The 22,084-nt window shown below is 32.2% G+C and overlaps 2 protein-coding genes and 1 non-coding gene across 3 annotated transcripts; all 3 read right to left on the reverse strand.

Annotated features, from left to right (window-relative positions):
* Positions 1 to 1,733: 1,733 nt before the first annotated feature.
* TRNAT-UGU (transfer RNA threonine (anticodon UGU)) lies at positions 1,734 to 1,805 on the reverse strand. The gene has a single exon. It is a non-coding gene; the product is annotated as a tRNA-Thr (tRNA).
* Positions 1,806 to 6,668: 4,863 nt separating this feature from the next.
* LOC102599665 (auxin-induced protein IAA6-like) lies at positions 6,669 to 8,559 on the reverse strand. Its single transcript, XM_006343042.2, has 3 exons — positions 8,073 to 8,559; positions 7,675 to 7,768; positions 6,669 to 6,990 (listed from the first exon to the last, which is right to left on the reverse strand). Exons 1-3 carry the CDS (start codon positions 8,455 to 8,457, stop codon positions 6,882 to 6,884), a joined length of 588 nt encoding a protein of 195 aa, XP_006343104.1. The 5' UTR covers positions 8,458 to 8,559; the 3' UTR covers positions 6,669 to 6,881.
* A 9,198-nt stretch (positions 8,560 to 17,757) lies between these two features.
* Positions 17,758 to 21,543, reverse strand: LOC102587554 (uncharacterized). The gene is made up of 6 exons (XM_006343088.2): positions 21,373 to 21,543; positions 21,010 to 21,113; positions 20,818 to 20,842; positions 20,679 to 20,735; positions 20,448 to 20,573; positions 17,758 to 18,977 (listed from the first exon to the last, which is right to left on the reverse strand). The coding sequence occupies exons 1-6, from the start codon at positions 21,541 to 21,543 to the stop codon at positions 18,024 to 18,026; spliced, it is 1,437 nt and encodes a 478-aa protein (XP_006343150.1). The 3' UTR covers positions 17,758 to 18,023.
* Positions 21,544 to 22,084: the final 541 nt, after the last annotated feature.

Consider the following 22,084-nt stretch of genomic DNA (forward strand, 5'->3'; position numbering starts at 1 on the left):
TATTGTTAATTTATAAAATTAAAATAGAATTAATTAATTTTTTTTGCTCTTAAAATTAGTTCTTCTTTAAAATATAAATATCATAAAGTTTCAAAAAGATTTATCCATTGATAATTTTGTAATTGATGGACAGGACATGAAATTAAATAAAGTGTATTAAAAAGAGTAAATTAATAAAAACATCCTTTTTATTTATGATTTATTAAGGGACGTATAAAGTTGAAATAGTATAAAATTAAAGGAGTAATAACTATACCGATCACTTGAAAGAAACAAATAATTCAATTTCTAACTAATGAACTTTGTATCTCAATCATCGACCTCCAAAAAAATCTATCGACTTCCTACAAAGAAAATATCTCGAAACTCGAAAGTACATTTGTGGATTCCTTTTATACGTGTCTTACATTTGTGGATTCGTTTTATACATAATAGGATCGTTTGGTAATATCCATTAAATTATTATTTTTTCATACATTAATAATTACAACAGTAATATTTTATTTGATATTTTCTTATTTATATATCATTAATACAAATATTTATTATTCACTCTACTATTTTTGTAGAATGCTATATATAATTGATTTATGGCAAATCATATTATTAGTTATGCAATAGCTTTTAATGCATTATTAACATAGTTGTTTCTCAAATCTTTTTCACACCATTTTCATTATATTTGTAAATGACATTTTTAACAAATTAAATATACAAATTATTTTTACTTCACCGTACCAAGCCATGTTTAGAAAATAATTTCAGCATAACAATTAATAATGGAAATATTACTAATTCACCCTTTTACCTATTTTTATGCACCAAAAAGGGACACCCGTGTGAGTAGGGAGAGAGATGGGGCCCACCTGTTGGGTTAGTAGTGGGACAAGTCAACCCTTGAAGAAGGGCATGTTCAAATTTTGATTGGCTAACACACTAACCCACCATGTGACTCTGTTTCTTTGTCGCCTTATCATCAGGACCGTACGATTATTTATTATTGCCACGTGGCATGTTTTTACGTAGCCGTCACACAAAGTATAATCACACGTCATGTTTGGATCTCCCAAAGATTTTAACGATTTTTCCCTCAATTCACTTTCTCCATCATCTTCAATTAATAGTTTTGATTACTTTCCTCGTTTTAATTTATTTATCTTTTTTTTATTATTATTGATTTTGATTCTTAATTTTAAGTAGTAATGTGTAACATTATTTATGTCGCTCTCCATATTAGATTATTAATTCAAGACTCTTCTAGATGACTTGTGTATTAGTCTTCACTTTTATATATGTCTCATGAGTTACATTAGTGAACTTGCTTTTTAAGTATTAATATGTTTTAATCTTGTTCAACTTGAATTTTCGAACCTTTAAACCTTCAATTTATCATTAATTTTGTCATGATTTTCGTTAATCAATACCATATCATTCACAAATAACATATATCATAACTTTAAATTTGACAATTATTTCATTTAATAAAAATTATTTAAAACAAAAAATATCAGACTTAAATAAATAAATCTTTATTTTGATTTTGAACTTTTATCATGAGTACTACAATATCTTACCCCAAAACAAGTTAGGATTGACCGTGTGAATACTCACATTCCATTTAAAACTCAATTTATATCTTAGTTTCACAAAATATAAAAGTAAAATATTAAATATATCTTAATTAATATAAGGAACGATAAGTTAAAAAGAACAAAAGATAAAATGCTTGGAAATGCCCCCATGCAGGATCGAACTACAGACCTCCAGTTTACAAGACTGGCGCTCTACCACTGAGCTATAGGGGCTTTGGATATTAAAGTAAGTTATTTTAGTTTATTTATCTATTATCTACAGAAATGGAGAAGGGAAGACAACTTTACATATATTACCAACAGTTATTTAATTAAGCATATATTCAATTTAAATAACAAAATGCATCTTCTCCTCATAGAAGACGACGATAACAACAACAATATATCTAGTGAAATTCAACTAACTAAGTCAAATCTGAAAAGGTATAATGTACGCAGACCTTACCAGTTACCATATACCTCAAAGAGATAGAGAAACTGTTGCTCAAGTGCATTTTCCTCATAGAAGAAAGCAACATTAACACTAATGTGAGATGTTTTCCATTTTTTTAACTCCCCTCCTTAAACTCAACATATAAAGAGACCACATATCTCATTAACTATAAAATGCGAGATTATTTTCATTGTTCAACAACTACTATCAAGCCATAAACTTTGAAATGATCTTTTTTCCTTATAAAGTGACTTCAAAAATAAAATACATTGGACAATTTTTCATCAATTCTAGAAATTTTTGCTTTGAATATATATACATGTCAAAGCTAAGTACTTGTATAGTACTATCCATTACCGTGAAAAAACACATGCATCCACATGAAATGCATATGTATCATGACCCCCATAATCATTAGCTTAATTTTGTTAAACATGATAAGTTATGTAGTGATCAAATAATTTTAGTGTCTCCAAAATTAAGTGTATAAATTTTCAAAAAAAATCTATTATCTTTCCCTTCAAATAAGGATTAAGGGGCGAGGGCGCCGCCTTCCAATCCAATATTCTAGAGGTAATAGATGTGACTTACCTGGCTTTGAGCAAGCCGCTTTCAATCGTTCCCATCGTTTTGACTGGGTAGAATGAATGCGAGAATGAACACGGAAGCCCGCACCCCCCAACCTTTGTAAAATTGATATATTAATATCATATTTGGTTGCAAGGGTACAAAGACCTACGGTTGTCCTACAAGACAACAACGCTCTAAGAGATATTGGAGAAAGATCAATATGCATATCTTTCGTCCAATACCTTTTAGCAAACTCGATGGTACCATTTTAAGATATAATCGATTTTTATTCTGAAATGGTAACACCGAGCTGATCCAGTAATTGTCTGTACTGCTCTGCCACTTTTACGTCGGTGATTAGGATATCATCACCTAGTAAAGCGTAGTCAGTAAAAGGACAAGGAGAGTAAGCAAGGCTTTTAGCAGAAAAAGATGAAAATCGACTCTTTATCCCCTGTTCATTCTTCCAACAAATCCAATTTTGGCCTGCAGTAATGTAATCGGGATTTCATCTCCTAAATTCTTTTTTCTATGAAAGCAAGAGGTGGAAAGTTTTGTTAGAAATTCTGCCTTATTGTATGAAAACTTGTGTTAGGCAAGAGCATTATTCATGGATAAGTGTTTGTCGTGTTTCGACTTTTAAGGTTTATTTTACTACAAGTGATTAAACATATGCATTGGAATTTGGTTGTACTATCCTTTTCTTGAAAGAAATTCAAAAGTATAAATTGACCTTTCATAGTAATGTCAGATCAACTTTTGAAACGTAAGTGAATAAGCATATACATTAATATAGGATGTGGATGGTTGAGCTAGATCCAACTATCTTGATAGATAGATAGATAGATGACTCTTGAATTTTCAATTAGGAGAGATTATACTCTTTCCTAACGACTGATCATACCATACTTGACTAGTGTTATATATGTACAATGATAGATTCATAATTTGCATTAAGATATATTTAAAATATGAAATAATATCAACACACAAATTAGCCACAAGAGATCTTCAAAAGTAATTTTAGATGTGTTACACTATCTGTGTTTATAACAGTACTACTGATTACAACAAACTTTGCAGAAATACGAAGTTATCAAAGTTTAAAGAACCAGTGAAAAACAGAAAAACAAAAATTAATTCACAAAACTAAAATATGTAAAAACGTACCAAAATTTGGAAAAACGGAATGGAAAGAAGATCAAGCCCACTGAATGCACAATGTCCCCTTAAGGAAATTATTCCCCTCTAGTATCCGAGGTTTGATTTGAAATATGTCCTCCCAGGATAGAATGATCTCAATCACCAGTGTATTGATACCCAAAACGCTGGTGTTAGCGAACCACTCAACGACAGTAAAGTACACGAAGAAATTTGTGCAGAAGAAGAAGAAGAAATCATAAATTTTCGTAAGTAAAAGTCTGAAGAATTACGGGTATTTATAGCCAAGAGGAATGATTCCGAAAGGTTGCAACCTTTCAGAATCCACACGACCATTCATGAAAGTTTGCAACCTTTCAAACGGTCATGGTTGTTCCTGAAAGTTGCAACCTTTCAGAACAGTCATCTCCAACGACGGGAAATTCAAATAAAACGGGAAAGTATTTTAAATAAAATGGGTCGCGCAGATCCGAGTCGGGTTGGAACGTTTCGGTTAATTAACTAAATAATTGAAACGGTTTGGCCATTTAATTTAATTAAATAAATAAATAAATAAATAATTAAAACAAAACTTTGTCCAAAAATTAATCTCTCGATCATTTTCCAAAGCCAAGCGACGACGACGACAGCGCGAGGGAGGTCCCTCTTTCCAACCCTTTTAACAACTAATAGAAGTGTTTCTCTATTTAAACACTTCTATTTTTCTTTCCACCACCAATGAGAGAAAAATGTCTTTTCTTGAAGCATAAGAAAATCTTTTTCAATTCCTCTTTTCATCTTCCCTACATTTCCCATTAACTTTTGCTATACCCAACAAGATGAACCTCTAATCCCTATTTAGCTTTGCCTCTAATGCTACATTAGTGGAGTCACAAACTCACAATTTAGGACGAGGTTCAATTGAATCTTTTCGTTTTAAGAGGTTATTGCCCAAATAGGACAATACTTTTCATCATGATTGTGTTTTTATTAAAAATGGAATATTAATTCTTTTTTGGATATCTTTTTTGTATTTTTATAAATTGAATAGACAACAACATAATATGGTATAGACAATTATTATTGAACGGAGAGAGTACTATATAAATCAGAATATTGGACGCAAGAAGTATTTCTTATGGACCAAAGAGTTTTTCTTGGTGAAGGAGAATATAATTGAAAAACGTAAAAGAAAATTAAAGGTAAAGTATTGAAATGATTTGATGCTGAAAATGTAAACATGAAAACAATTGATATATACGTTTGCGTATATGTTAGTTGTGTAATAAGTGAATTGTCTGGTGGTCATTTGTCAATTAATAAATAATACCATCTGAGCAGGTAGATGTACTCTCAAAATCCGACATATTCCACGCTTCTCATTTATTGAAGAAATAAAAGATCGAATGGGTGATATATATACACTATCTCATGGTTAAAAAAATTTGTTGTATTTACGTCGAGTCAATAGATGAGTACCATATATTTGCATAACGATGGAGTCACATATATTTGAAGAGTTTCAATCAACATTTTTTTATTGAAAAATTATCGAGTGTAGTTAGATAAAAATATTAAATATACTCCTTGTTAGTGGAAATTCTGGCTCCATCATTATATATTTATCGGAAAAATGTAATGAATTTAATATGTACTTAATAATGTGATATTGGATTATTTAAAAGATGTTATTGCCGAACATCAACAAAAATAATGCCTTCTGTCGGACGTAGCTCTACATGCTGATTATGGGCCAATATTTCAGTTTAGTTAGTTGATATATTAATATAAAAATAAATTATGTATCGGTTGAAGATTCTGCATCTGCCAAATTAATACACTCTTGGACTTTATTAAATATGAATATACATATACCCCGCCCCACACACCTCCAGTTAGTGTTGCCTTGTTGGTATTTGTTTTTGAAGCTCAATTAATTCAGATTTATACTACAGTATTTTTCACTCTAAAAGATAAAATGTTCTCTACTATATAAAAGTGATCTCAGTTTCATGACTCAAACTCAAAATGTCTTGATTAAAAATGAATGAATTTGTACATTTTACATGATTCACAAGTGATCTCTATGGTTTATTTTAATGAAGTCTGTTTGGAATAATTACAGGTACATAACACATGATTTGATTAATAATTAAATATTTGGAGATTAATTTCGGTGGAAGTAAGAATTAGTCCGTGTGCATGTATATCCACACTGAATAAAGGTTACATCGATTAGTTAAATACTGTGATATATGTAGTTAAACTAAAGTATATTCATATGGTACATCACTGCTTTATTATCCCCCCAATAAAAATAAAAATTAAGGTTCATCAGTATTTCATGATCCAAGAAAAAAAAATATACACACTTAATACATTGGACTTATAAGTGTGTTGGAGTGATACAGGAATCTTTCCATTTTTACACAAGTATGCATGAATATGTATAACTATGCTTTTCTACTCGATATTATATATATTGTTCACTTTTTTCGAGTTATACATATTTGATAAATCCAACTTCAACATGGTGAACAGATAAGGAGAACACTAGCTAGAAAAAATAAATTTTAAAAATAGATAAGGAGAATTAATAGAAATATGAATAATGTAAATTGTCAAGTAATTTGAAAAAAATACTTTTAGTAACGTGGACAATTGATATGAGACATTAGGAGTACTACTCTATTATCTGATTAAAATAGTCGTTCATCGGGTGTCTTTTTATATAACCTTTGTGTAATCGGAATTCACTAACATTTCTAGAATAAAACAGAATTTTAGCTTTGGCTAATTAATTGATTTTGGGATTTCAGATGTAAGCAGAATTCTTCAATTTACAAAAACACAATTAATTAAAACAAAAACCAAAAGCTAACAAAAAAAATAAAAAAATTGAAACAAAGGGAAAGTTAGCTGGTAGCCACAATTTCCGCACAACATGTTGGTTACACATATAGCCTTATTACATACGAAAGTTGTCATTTAAGAGCAAATAAGGTACTGATCACTACAATAATTAAGCTAATTAATTAAGAGGAAATCAAATCAGAAATTGATTAAGTCTAGGGTGTCTTATCACACCTAAGATTACAATTACAATTATATATTAATGTAAAAAAATATAGCTTGAATCATCCACTCTATTTCTCTTGAGACATTCCCTTGAGAAAGTCCCTTGCTCCAAGCCCTATCACTTTTGCCTCTGATCTCTTCATGATCCTTAGCCTTTTGCATGATTCACTGAACATTCTGCAAAATCAAATTTAAATTAATACAACATCTTTAGATTTTTACTAACACAACAAAATGTTGAGTAACTAATCAGAGTTGTGGTAGAGTGGTAAGTACTATTTTATTCTTAATCAAGAGGTCTGTCCTCTTGGGTATGAAATTGCCTTTGTTTGGAAGTGTTTTACCCCCAATATAGGATCTTCCTAGCACAAATTCATATTTAGCCGGGATTTCAATATTCTACTTTATCAACATGATGATATTTGATCTATGCCTTAAAAGGGACCAAATTGATCCATCAATGAATATATGCTAGTTTAAATCACCTAAATTTGAGTAAATTGGTAAGTTATATACTATATAAGCTAAATTTGACACCCCTTAACACATAATTAGTTTAATTTTACAATTAATTAAAGAAGGTTCAATTAGGGATAAGGTGCCCAAGGGGCAGATCTAGAGGGTAGCAAGGGTCACCTGAACTCACTCGGTAAAAAATTACATGCTATATATAAGATAATTTTCTTATGCATATATATAAATTTTGAACTTCTTCAACATAAGATTAGAGGTTGAGTGAATCCAAAATTCACCTTGAATTTTCAAATCTCAAAGCACTATATTTTTATCTTCCAAACTTTCTTAATGAAAATTCTGAATTCTCCGTCTCGAGAGGGCTATAAAGAGAAGTGAAATACTTACTGCCATGGAACATCGCCGACAAGCATCCAATCTCCATCTTTGTCTTCATAGATTGGAACGAACTCTGACTTGTCTGCATCCTCCAATGCTTCTCCTATAGACACATATATATTTATAATTAAATACTAATTTAACATATAACACTAGTAATTAAATATATAATTGCTTAGATTTATGAAGATTCTCTATTTATGTTTAGTATAGTATAGGAAACGTACATTTCATAATAACAAGGTTTTTTTCACTTAAAGCGAGGGTTCGATGGCTCGTTATAACTCTACATTTCAACTAATTAATTATGCTTAATTAAACATGAGAACTTATCAATATTAATTTCACTTGCCTAAATGTATGCAATGCTTTTAATTTAATTTAATTAAGAAAAATTAAATACTAACCAATTCCATAGCAATCAAAGAGCTTCTCAAGAGCCATAACAAGTTGAGCATAACCCTTATGAGTACTCAAATCAACTTTCCTCAAAAATGGTGCACCATCCATGCTAACTTTCACGTACATTTTACTATTGGATCCGGCTTCACGTCCGTTAAAGCTGTTCTTTTTCCGGTAAGCACATACCGGAGGCCACCCCACAACTTCATTCTTGTTTTGACACTTATAATTATCAGCCTCAACGCCGTCAACAACGTTACCATTAACATTGTTGCTACTGTTTCGATCACTAGTAGTAATTTCCGAATAAACCCTTTTCTTCTCATTTTTCTCCAATTTTCCTCCTGGAAGTCCCAATCTTAGCTCAGTAATTTCCAATTCTGTTGCCATTTCGTATTTATTTGATGTGCAAAACGTTGCTTCTTCTTCTTTTCTTCAAATGCGTTTTGAAGAATGGAAAATATATTGTTGTTTGATGAAAAATTGAGTATATATTTATATATATATGGGAATTTAATTTAATAATTGAGAAGACAAGGAAGGAGCAATGGCAGGTAATTAAACTTAATGGTCGGTCACATGAGATACAAAGGTAGGGAAAGTATGTATAATATATATAATGTTAGGTATGTAATGTAAAACATTAATAATTTGTGGAGATTTATTTGTGACCGTTTGATCATATTGTTAACAAAAGACATGCCATGTGATGTCTCTGATTTAAGTGTTCCCAATATGTTTGTAGACACATTAATATACGCGTGCAAATAAAGATACATATATACATGTACACAATGTAATTATTTCGAATATGGACTAACTTTCGAGGTATGAATAAGGTATGTATATATATATAATTAGTCTTTTCAGATCTTATTTATGGCCCTATATTGGGTATCTTATTGTTGTTTAGAGGCAAAGCAAGCTAGCCTTCGAGATACGATCGATCGAATTAAGTTTGGTTCAAAAACTCTCTAAAGAAATTAAAGAAATTCATTCAAGTATAAATTATAAATTTTAAACCCAATAACTTAAAAGAATTAGAATTTGAAATCCATAAATACTTTAAATTCTGATTATGTTTCTAGCTACACAAATCTTTTAATTGGACGAAAGCCTTTTTGGGACCAAAATCAAATGGGAGGGTATACTTCTTCTATTTCACTAGTTAAGGGGCAAACGAATCCTTTTGCCAAAACTAATACAGGAAAATTAAGTGTTACGTTGATTTCAAAATCTAAATATAGAGTAATACCTCACTAAATTAATACTCAATAAATTAATAATCTCATTAAGATAATATTTTCTTCTGGTCTCGACTTGGGTCAATGGAAAAAATCACTCATTTCAATAAGATAATGTATTTTCAGAAGACCCCTATATAAATATATGGTCCCATCAATATTATAAATTAATAATTCTTTAAAAGTACAAATATATCTAAGGCAATTTAGTGAATATGATTCTATTGTGTTTTTTTCGTTAAAATTTAAATCTAGTTGAAGCTCATCTCTAACTTTTCTTATATTATTGTATCAAAAAGTTTCGGTGTTGTCTTTTCGAACTTCACCATAAAATTGTGAAGAGTTCTAGATGCGATAAGTGTTTCCTTACGCGTAACTGGTTGCAAATGTATTGTATCATCTTCAACTTCATCATCAACATTGTTTTTTTCCGATGGTATCCACAATTTCTTCTAAGTAATAGACCTCTGAAAATGTATCACTTTTCATCCGGGTAATCCAAATGGCTATTGATGTCAAATTTTTTTGCGGTAAGCGGATCATTAATCATGAACTCAAATTCATGAATGAAGTTTTCACAAAACACTTTTTATATTAATAAATATTAATATGTCGATAAATAATACTTCTACAAAATAATAATATTTCATGGCCCCATCTATATTAATTTAGTAACATTTTATTGAATAATCATGTATTTGAATTAGGTTTGACAATTTCGAAACCAATGAAAGACACATTTCTCTTCAAAAAAGAAGTGAAAAAAATGATAGTTTACGAAAAAGAATATCATAAATAAAAAATTGTCTCCGTTATAATTTCCTATTACATAGACAATTAATTTTTTGAGGAACATATCCAATTATAATAGGGTATGTGGATATTTGATTTTTGTAGCGAAGGCAAATTTCTGCGGGATAATATATACTTCAAACATGATAATTATTTACATATTTAATAAGTAGCATGTTAATAAAGGAATATAATTTCTCCAATTATAGACAATCAGTTTATACTAAATTATAACAAGAAGATATTATACTATACCCTGAGAATATTTTGCAATATTGGGACATAGAAATCTTACGTTGAATCCCTTAGAAATACAAATTAATACATAAATATAACTATTGTCCAGTCAATTATTTACCAATTATATAGTTGGTCTTTTATCAAATAAATTCAACATTTTAATTAAGAAGACATTCTCTTGTATGTGCACGTATCTTATAATAATTGATACGACTGATTATTATTCAACTCCAATATCATGTAATTAACTCAACCAATTAACTAACAAATTTTACTTAATTCATATTGCTGTCTTTTAAAAAAAATGCAATCTTTAATTTGGGTAGTTAAGAACTAAAACATGTTAGTTGACGTACGTTTATTCATGTCGGTTGCAACTAAAATGTTGAATTGACCATCCTCTCGTTACAAGTGGTAAAATGTTTTGTTACATTAAAAAATTTAATCGGGGAAAATCTAAAGTTAAAATTACGAGTTCAATAGAATTCAATATAATTGTATTTTAGAATGAATTCATTTAATATACATAAATTTTTTATCTGAATCCTAGTAAGGAAAAAAGGATTATTATAATGCGTAGAAAATCATTAATTTAAAATCTTAAATCCACTTTCATTGTATTTATAAATAGCGGGAAATTGAAGCTTATAGTACAATCTTCTCTAAAAATTTAAGTACTTTAGAGTTATCGCACTATATATATATAGAGAGAGAGAGAAAGATCTTCAACATTATCCCTCATTGCTTATGAGATTTTCTTCTTTCAACTCAATAATGCGTGCAGTAGTTTCTTAAATGAGTGGGGGAGATATGCAATCGATTTCAATTTTCATCTCCACCCACCCTACTAACATACTTATTGAATTGTATAATTATCTCATTTAAAGTGAGTGCAGGAGGGGGAGTTAATTAACTTTTCCTTATTTAATTTTACATCATTCCGATATTATTCCTTATAAATTTGTGATAAATAAAAATATAATCATTGGGAAGAAAAAATAAAAAGTTTGAAGGTATTATCTTGTGATTGATGACCAACTAATATAATCAAAATCATTTGATGAAACCTCCCAATCATTTTTGACAATTACCAATATAATCTGAATCATCTATTAAAGCCTCCAATTATATATTCTTACAGAAAAGAAATTAAATATAAATGGATCGAGGAACAAAATAATAAGACTTAGTTGCATTGTCCTTAGGATAATGTTACTCCCCAACCGAGCATATGTTTCCTTAGGATTGGACAAGGAAATGAAACTACAAAGAGGACACCCCACACGTGATAAAGAGTTTAATTTGTCCCCAACATATTTTAGACAAACGTACCCACTAATCCATCCTATGTACCCTTCTTACACTCATAAATAAAATTATTTCCCCACTCAAATGAAACATAAAATAGCAAAAATACACCCCTAAGTGGACTCATATTGGGTAATATACAGCTAGCTAGACTCTCTTTCCAATTTCAACTCACACTTTCCATCACTACATTTGAGTAATATATAATCTATTATTATATTGTCATATTATTTTGAGGTCGTTATTGAAATTAATTTATAATTATCACAAAAAAGGTCCATGCATGGGTGCAATGGTTTTTGGTACAAGTGTAGCCTAAAAAGGGTTAATCACTGTGGACGTTTTACTTATAGTTAGTTGAAGTGTGTAAAAAAAACTTAAGATGTAATTAGAGAGCTTAAAAAATAATACTTTTTGATCAGTTTTAGTTTGTTTGACTTGATTCAAAGTATAAATGATCAAACTAACTTATGTTCAATGTGTATTTGGACATACAATCTTCATATATTTTAAAATGAAATTTACATATTTAAGAACTATGTATGAACATACATAAAAATTAAAGTGATAATTAACATAACTAATTAGAATCCAATCCCAATCTAAATAGAGAAGATAAGCTATAATAGATTTATAATAAGGTCATTGTCTCACGTATAGCACCAACATAAAGTACTAAAAATCACAATTAACAATTCAAAATATATCAAAAGCATTTGAAAAAATCATGATTAAAGAAAATATTCTTGGAGTGTCATCAAAATAGGAACCATACAAACAAATTAAAACAGAGAGAGTAATAATTAAATTGTAGTGGTAGGTCCACATAAGTTGCCAATTGCCATCCATTCAAAATCAAACAAGTTACTGGTTTCCGTTCGTTCCGCTCTACCATTTAATTATAAGTGAAACTTTTGGGTACAAATATTTATTTTATTCATTCATGAAGCTTCTAGCTAGGTAGAAAAATCAAAAGTAAATAAATTAGTAAAACATTTCATTTTCACTGAATAATGCAACATTGTCCATATGTGCATTATTAATATGCGTTTGTAGAAGACTCATGATGAACAAGTGTATTGGTACGTAAAAATGCACGCATAATAGTAATTTGTACGTCAAACAGATTTATTACAAGTTGTCTGATGCATTATTGTCCGTTCAAAAATTTGTGACTAATAATAACAAGGAAGAATCCAGAAAAATATAAGTGAATATAATTATTTTGATTGATCGATCTATGGCCGGTGACATCAATATATTTTTGTATTAAAAAAGAATATCCAAAAAAAAATTGTGACTAATAATAACAAGGAAGAATCCAGAAAAATACAAGTGAATATAATTATTTTAACCGATCGATCAATGTGTAACCGTATGGCCGGAGACACACTGACATCAATATATTTTTGTATTCAAATAAAAATATCTAAAAAAATTGTATAGTAAAAATACAATTTTAAGAACCACAGAAATTGAATTGAACCGACACAACCACACCTATTATATACCCCTTTCGTTTCAATTTATTTGTCTTATTTAATTTGATACATAGTTTTAAAAAGTAAGTAATGAAATAAAATGAAAAATAAGACAAACAAATTGAAACGAGAAAGTAATAAAACTCTTCTCACAAGTAGATTAGCGTTGGTGGTTTCTGTTATCGTTACTTGTCTTGCTTAAATTTCAATGTTGATGCTAACTTTTAAAATTACACATTTGTTCGCTCGACCAAAAATATTTATATACGGAGAAAAATATTGTAGTTTACTAATTTTTTTGTGAAGCAAATATTTATGTCAATTTTCCCTATTTTTTTAAAACTAATTAACTAGACTTAGCAGCCCAATGATGCTAACTTTTAAAATTACACATTTATTCACTCGATCAATATTTTTTTATATACATTAGTCAAAAAGTTGTTATCGACTATTTTTATGTCGGAGCGGCTATTTATGTCAATTTCCCAATAAGAAACTAATCAACTAGACTAGCAGCCAAATTGGGCTAGAGGTTGAGAGCTGAAAGAATCATGTGGGCCTAAGTAAAATGGGCCAAGGCCCAGTACGGCAACAAATGATTCAAATGAGCCACCTTAGTGTTTCCTCGAGGCTAATTAGGAAGATAAATTTGAAGACAAACTAAACTCTAAATTGCAAAATGAATAGTCAATTTCCTCCCTGTCCTTGAAATTTTAAGGGAAAAATACCCAAAATTGCCCCCTCCCATAATAATTCCCGGAATGTCTACCCCCACCGTCTCAGTTTATATGAGTTAGTTTGATTTGACACGGAATTTAATAAAGAAAGAAAAACTTTTGAAATTTGTGGTCTAAAATGAGTGATAGATATTTGTGGGGCTAGAAATCATTCCATTAAGGGTAAAATAGATATTTTAAAGTTGAATTATTACTAAATAGAGAAATGTGTGATTCTTTATGGACTGACTAAAAAGAAAAATAAGTTGTATACATTGAGACAGATGGAGTAATATTTTGGAGTAATGATAAACTTATCAAAAAGAAAAACTCAGGTTCTACCTATGATTTATTTATTTGATATGGTGATGACATGAATCAAGTATAAATAGAAAAGACAGAATTCATATAACCGATCTTAAATTGTTTGAGTTTGAGGCGTAATTGTTTAGAAACAAGAATATTCTTGCACCTTGCTCAAATTAAGCAGTGCTTATGAAGCAATGATATGAGAAAAAAGTAGACATTAGGTGATAGCAATTAGTAGGAAATAAAGAAGGATAAAGAGAAGAAAAATCCTATGTTGTTGTAATTGAATTGCAATGCATCTGCTAAAAGAGTTGATCTTCTGTATTCAGTTCTTCTAGATTCATATGCAGTTTGGAGCCAAATGACTCAAGAAATGAAAACAGTTTCTTATGTGAAGGATAATAGAACTCCTAGTAAAGGATCACAAGTACTGAGAAATTGGTAGGGTCATTCAAAACACCAGGATGCTCAAAGAAGGTCATGGACTAAGGACTTCTTGAGGTAACTGTTCAACTTGGCCTTCGAATCTGCAAAACGCTGCATGATTTTTTCATTTTTGTAATGAGCAATCCCAAGCTCAACCTCTTTTTTGTGGATTCTTTCTTGCAAAGTGGCCAACTCTTCCTTCAATCCTTCCAGTTCTTTCTTGTTCGTCTCCATCGCTACAAGGTTCCTGGTTTTTGCCTCATTTAATATGCAACTGTCCTGGACAAGTTGCTTGGCCTGAGAGATATCATTCAGTCTTCGATGGAGCCACCCAACGTCTACTTTGACAGACTCAAGATCTTTAACTTCAGCAAGCATAGATTGGAGCTCTGTGGAAGTTATGCTTAGGAAATCTGTTGCCTCCAATTTGTTATATATGTCACAAACAAACTCCAGAAGTGATGAAGAAAAAGTCACTGAAGAGAAAGAGCTTTTCATTGCAATATCTCCGTACTTAAGGAAGATTTTCTGGAGGATAGGTGCTGCTTCCTCCTTAACTCTATACCCATCCACCATGACTGGTTTTGATTCAACCTTATCAGCATAAGAAGAATAGTCAGTCACCAGTGCAGCTACCCTTGTGAAGTTGAGACTCATGGATTTTGTAGGAAGGGGGTCACTTCTGGTTTCCGGTTTTGTTGCATTAGCATTTGACACCACATCAGTCTTCCTTAGTGTTGTGTTCTTCTCATCCACAACTTCAGGAAAAGAAGGAGCTGTTTGAGTGTGTTGCCCCGGTTTCTGATCTTCCACATCTAAGACGCCACGGTTAGTTAGAACAGACTGATGTTTATGCCCTGCATGTGCGGACTCAACCACCCTCCCTTTTGTTGGAAGTGCACCACTCTGGTCACATTTGGTTTCCTGTTCTGTGGCATTAGCATTTAACATCACATCAGCCTTGCTTACTATTGTATTTTTCTCATCCACAACTTCAGTGAAAGAAGGTGTTGTTTGAGTGTGTTGCTTTGATTTCCGATTTTCCACATCCATGACACCATGGCTAGTTAGAACAGAGTGATGGTTAAGTTGTGTGCGCGTGGAGCCATCAACCTTTTCTTTTGTTGCTACAGAAATTCCAGTGGTAAGATGAGCAGGAGAGTCACAAATAGCACATGAAGGATACGACGACTGTAGAATAAGAAAGAAGCTGTTAATAAACTAAAAGTTCACATTGTAAGTCATTCTAACTTCATTAAAAAAGACTATTTTCTTGAATTTGTGTCCGAGCAACATAGGACAAAGCCGAAACTATTTTCTTGAATCTGTCCTTGGTTAGTAGTGTGTACTCTTGTGTGGACTTCATAGACTCTCTTACTTGAAGAGTAATTCTATATATTTTGGCTGTACATATTGATATGAACCTGCCTATCCATATGCCATCACAGATTTAGCACCATCTTGGTGGTACTATTAATGAAAGTCCACTCTTAATTATCAAGAGAGTTTGAAAAAAAATTCAATAGAGTACCTTAACATGTCGAATTGGAGACGTTGGTGTTACAGTATTAGACTCACACCGACCAAGTAATGCCCTTAAAGACATTCGAGTTTGATACCTGGGATAGGAAGGTGAAGTATCTGGTGGCGCAAAACCCTGTCAAAACAAATAGGAATAGGCAGCTAGTTGATGCAAGTCTATTTGTCTATGTAGGGGCTTAGGAAAACCAAATAAACCGACAAAGCCTTTCAACATGTCATGTAATCCAAGTGCTAGAATAATACTTTGATGAACAGCAAGCAATATAGCTCTAAAAGTCCAAACATATATGTGTAGGCTTATGTACAGTACAAAATAGTTCGCAGCAAACATGCTAACAACAAACGAAATAAGACCACTTCATTACAGACAATGGCTTCTAATGATTAATCTTAAAACACCATTACCTGCCTATAGGAAAGAGCATATCCCTTCAAGAACACATAACTATTTTATTTATTTATTGACAGAACATGAAGTTGCTTTGTCCTAATCCTCTCAAATCTTTATCTCTTCTCAACTATCAAAGCAGAGTGAATATATAACCTGTGCAACCAGCTAATCATGCTTAAGTATTTATGTGATAACCCACTAGCCAAACAACATGTCTCATATTCATTCTATAAATCTTGTAGTTCAGAATTTTTTTAAACAGAAGTCATTTGCATTAGCCCTACCACAAATCATCAAAATATACTTTCCTCTTCAGCACCTCTAAACATAGGCTCACACATTTAAGATAATACAACATGCAATACAACCTTAACACAGCAAAAAAAAAAAAAAAACACCAAGTGAGTGCAGTAAGCCCTTTGTTTTATTTTACTCTGAACAAAACAGAAAAAGAGAGGACATGATCACCAAAATGTAGAGCTGAAGTGTTTACCGGAGGCGGCGATAGAGCTGAACCATCGTCTAGTTTGGGTTCTTGTTTCATCCTCAACACTCTTCCACTCCTTAGAGAAGCTACTGCTTCTTGCTGTTGAGATTCTTGAGAAGGGGTGGCACCTTCAACACTTGTATTCTTTTGGGCTTCATCTTTTCTTGTTCTCCCTCTCTTCCCCATTTTCTCTCTTCAACACTGTTTTCTTCAAAGATGAAATCTTTTTTTTCTCTCTCTGTGTCACTCAACAAGAAGCTTCTGAGCTAGGAAAAATGATATTGCAGAGTACCCTGCCACTGAAAGAGAGTTTGTTAATTCTGCAGCCAAGAAAGATGTTACACGTGTCTATTGCTTGTAATCAGGACATGTGTCACTAATTTAATGTTTGTATTTGATAAAACGTTTGTTAAGGATGTGAAATTAAATGAAATGTTATAGCCATGCTCAAAATGTTTGTTTATATGGCTAATCAACTTTAAGCTCCTTATTATGAAATTTGCATGCAGTATTAATAAGTGTGACATATGAGAAATATAAACTACTATTAAGGGGGAGAATGATGGTGAATCTTGGTTTATGGGAGACACACAAGTTGTTATAGAAATAATTAAAGAAATGTGGAAAAAGAAAACGAGTTATAATTCAAAGGTTGATAACATTTGTTGATTATTTTGAGTAATCCTCCACAATTAGATGATTAGCAGGAAATAAAGAAGGATAAGGAGAAAAGAACTCAAGTAATTAACATTAGTTCTCTTAATTGAATTGCAATGAAAATGCTAATAAAGTTTCTACATCTCTGCTCATTCCATTCCGCAATAGCAAATAAAACTAGTCTATCTGATTCTGTTTCAGTTCTTCTGCAACTCATATGCAGTTAGGGGTCAATGACTCAATGGTTGAACATAACAATTTGTATATTATGGGATAACAGAACTAGTTAGGGATTAAAAATTAGTGAAAAAGATCATTCATATGGTCCTATCCAGGACAGAACAACTACAAACACCAGGCTGCTCAGAGAAGGTCATGGACCAAGGACTTCTTCAGGAAACTGTTCACCTTGGACTTCAAAGCTGCAAAGTTCTGCGTGATTTTTTCGTTCTGAGAACGTGCAATGCCAAACTCATCCTCTTTATTGTGGATTCTTTGTTGCAAAACGCGGCATGTTGCAATGCAAGCAGCCAACTCTTCCTTCAATTCTTCCAGTTCTTTCTTGTTTGTCTCCATCACTACAAGGTTCCTGGTTTTTGCCTCTTTCAGTTTGAAGCTGTCCTGTAGAAGTTGCTTGGCCTGAGAGATATCATTTAACCTTCGACTGAGCCACCCAACATCTATTTTGGCAGCCTCAAGATCTCTAGCTTCAGCAAGCATGGACTGAATCTCCTTGGAAGTTATACTTAAGAAATCTGTTTCCTCCAATTTCTTACAGATGTCGCAAACAAACTCCAAGAGTGATGAAGAGAAATTCACAGAAGAGAAAGAGCTATTCATTGCAATATCTCCATATTTAAGGAAGATCTTCTGGAGGACAGGTGCTGCTTCCTCCTTAACTCTATACTTATCCATCATGACTGACATGTGACCAGGTCTTGATTCAACCTCATCAGCATCAGAAGGATAATCATTCATTAGTGCAGCTATCCTTGTGAGATTAAGACTCATGGATTTTGTCGGAAGCACACCACTCTGGTTACTTCTGGTTTCCGCTTCTGTGGCTTTAGCATTTAACACCACATCAGCCTTACTAACTGTTGCATTGTTCTTAACTACAACTTCAGGCAAAGGTGGTGTTTGAGCGTGTTGCCCTTGTTTCTGATTTTCCACACCCAAGACACCACAGTTAGTTAGAATAGATTGATGTTCAAGTTCTGCGGGCACAAAGTCATCAAGCGTTTCTTTTATTGCTTTAGAAATTCCAGTAGTAAGATGAGCAGGTAAGTCAGAAGTAGCACATGAAGGATATGACGCCTGTAGAATAAGAAACGAAGTTTAGACTGTTAATAAATGAAAAGTGTACATCATAAGCCATTCCAACTTCATTAAAAGGGACTGCAGAAAATGTTAAAACAATCTAAAGATTAAAGATAAACACTCTTTCTTAATTTTAGGAATCTCTGTGCATTGCGACATTGTTGCTGGTTGAAGTGCTGGAGACCAATTTTAACGCCATTTGACAAAAACGATGTAAGTTAATAGTCTCTGATTGATGGATGATTTTGGCTAATCTTACCTTCTTGTTTCTTAGAGTGATGAGTCAACTAATGTCCAAGTATGTTCTTGTTTTATCTTTTTCTTACTATGATACATATATCCCTTTCTTTATTCAAGAAATCTCTGTGCAATATTCTTAATGAGCAACATAATTTATGTTTTATGTGCATGCATCTCGAAAGTTACTCTGTCAACATATACATTTATGCTTGGCAGGTCTTCAGTTGCATTTGTTCCAAGTTAGTTTTGGGGACTGTAAAATGTAAATTTACTCCCTTCCTTTTACAGCATTAGTGCAAGGGAATAGTGGTTGTCACTGAAGTAACTGGCTTATGCCAACATTAAAGATAAATACGCATCACGAACCTTAATTTACAGTCGTGCCAAAGTTATATACTCCAGCTTTGGCATGTCAGAAACTGAACTATATTTCTCTATCTTCCATAATAATTTCAGAAGGAATATGTTTGACTAGGAAACTGACGAGTGGTACAGTTACTGTGCAGTTTAACAAAGCTAATAATGGATGAAAATAACAATGATTGCTGCAGAAGGGTCCCAAGCAATGATAACATCTTTTCAGTTAAAACATGTTATTACTCTCTATTCAGATTAATAGAGGAAGAACAAATCTCAATGGAAGATGATCTGGAGAGGGTAAAACGGAGTTAAGAAAAACTCTTGTTTATTAACAATGAACAATAATGACAGTATCCAAAGCACCTTTCGGGGCAGCATGCTTCAATGGATAGCCCCTCATAAGGCTTTTCTTACTCATGATAATATGCAGAAGAAAGCAATGAAGCTGCCATATGTAATTATGTTTGGGAAATATGATTTCTATTCCTAAGCATATCAGGAGTGAAATGGACTATGCCAGTATCAGTTAAAGCAGTTTCAGTTAGCTGGCAAGGATGGAAAGTTGAAAAAGGAGGAAAGGAACCGGGAGATCATTCCAACTAGTATTTTTTTTGGATAATCTGGACGGTGATACACAAGTGTACACACCACAAATATTTTATGTTTTATGTTTAGTTGTTTACAGATATTGAATCTTTGGTTCAATATTTCCTTGGATAATGGTGTGTACACCTGTGTATCACCTCTCTATGTTGAGAAGTGTTCTGTAAATTATTGACTGTACATATTTTGCACCTTCTTGGTGCTACTATTAATGAAATTTCACTCTTTCATCAATGGAGTTTGAAAAGAGATTCATTGGAGTACCTTAACATGTCGAATTGGAGACCTTGGTGTTGTAGTAATAGACTCACACCGACCAAGGATTGCCCTCAAAGACTTGCGAGTTTGATACCTGGGATGGGAAGGTGAAGCATCCGATGGTGCAAAACCCTGTCAAAACAAAAAGGAATATGCAGCTAGCTGAAGCAAAATTTATTTGTCTAGATAATAGCTTAGGAAAACCAAATAAGCAGCTTTGTAGTAAGCAAAATTGACCTGAACAAACAGAACATGTAGGCTTCTGTACACTACAGAATAGTTCAGAGAATCATGCTAACAAAAACGAAATAAGATCACAAATATCTTTTGCATTACAGAAAATGACTTCCAATGATTAGTCTTACAACATCATTACCTGCCTATAAGAAAGAGCATATCCCCTTCAAGAACACACAACTATATTCAGGTTGCTTTTTCCTGTTCCTCTCAAATTCCTCCCCCACCCCACCCTTCTCAACTATCAAGCAGTGAATATTTTACCTTGTGCAATCAAAATATCATGCTTATTTGAGCATTTATGTAATGACCCACAGGCGCCAAAACTCACCTGAAACCTTTATCCCGTAACAAACAACATGTCTTATATCCATTCTCTAACTTCCGCAGTTCAGAATTTTTTTGAACAGGTCTTGCGATTTTAGCCCTATCACTCTACTACAAAGCATATATCTTGAACACATTTAAGATAAAAGTAAGTAACATGCAATACAACCTTAACACAGCAAAATAAGAAAAAATGATTGTTAAGAAAACGAGAAGAAAGAAAACAAGCGAGTGAAGCAAAAAGAAAAAAAGAAACGATCTTCAAGTTTATAGGGTTTAGAGATAACAAGCCCCTTCTTTTTCATTTTTTCTCCGAACCAACAACAAAAAAAATATGATCACAAAAATGCAGAGGAGTAGAGTTTACTGGAGGTGACAATAGAAGAGCTTGTTGGGGTTCTTGTTTCATCCTCAACACTCTTCCACTCCTTCCAGAAGCCACTGCTTCTTGCTGTTGAGATTCTTGAAAAGGGGTGGCTCCTTCAACACTTGAACCTTTTTGTGCTTCATCATTTCTTGGTCTCCTTCTCTTCCCCATTTTCTCTTCAAAGTTGAAATCTTTCTCTCTCTCTCACACACACGCAACAAGCAGCAACTGAGCTTGCTAAAAACGGATTCTGCAGGGTACTCACCTCTGCAAGAGCATTCTGCAGCCAAGAAAATTGTTACACGTGTCACTGTCCTTTCAATGTTATTGATTTTGCCTTCCACTTTTATTCTCATAATTGCATGCCACAGTTTTCAAAAATATTTGTCATTATGATATGGTCTTTAATACTTTACCAAAATGTTGTAGAGATATTGAGAAATTTGTTTATATCAGTGGTCTATCGTATGAATTTGCATGTCACAGGGTTTTTCTGAGAACATATTCAAATGAATAACGAAAGTGTATTGAACCCCACAGACTTCACTTTTAAGACTATACCGAAAATATTGTTGTTATCAAATAGACAACCAACTATTTTGACCAAAAGCTAATCTATCGAAACTAAACTTATATAGCAATATCTCTATCTCCAGTTTAAAAGTATTTAAATAACATCTTTTTTTTTTCATTTACAAAAGGAAATAAGATG

Source organism: Solanum tuberosum, unplaced genomic scaffold (assembly GCF_000226075.1).
Source record: "Solanum tuberosum cultivar DM 1-3 516 R44 unplaced genomic scaffold, SolTub_3.0 scf00040, whole genome shotgun sequence".
Taxonomy (NCBI): domain Eukaryota; kingdom Viridiplantae; phylum Streptophyta; class Magnoliopsida; order Solanales; family Solanaceae; genus Solanum; species Solanum tuberosum.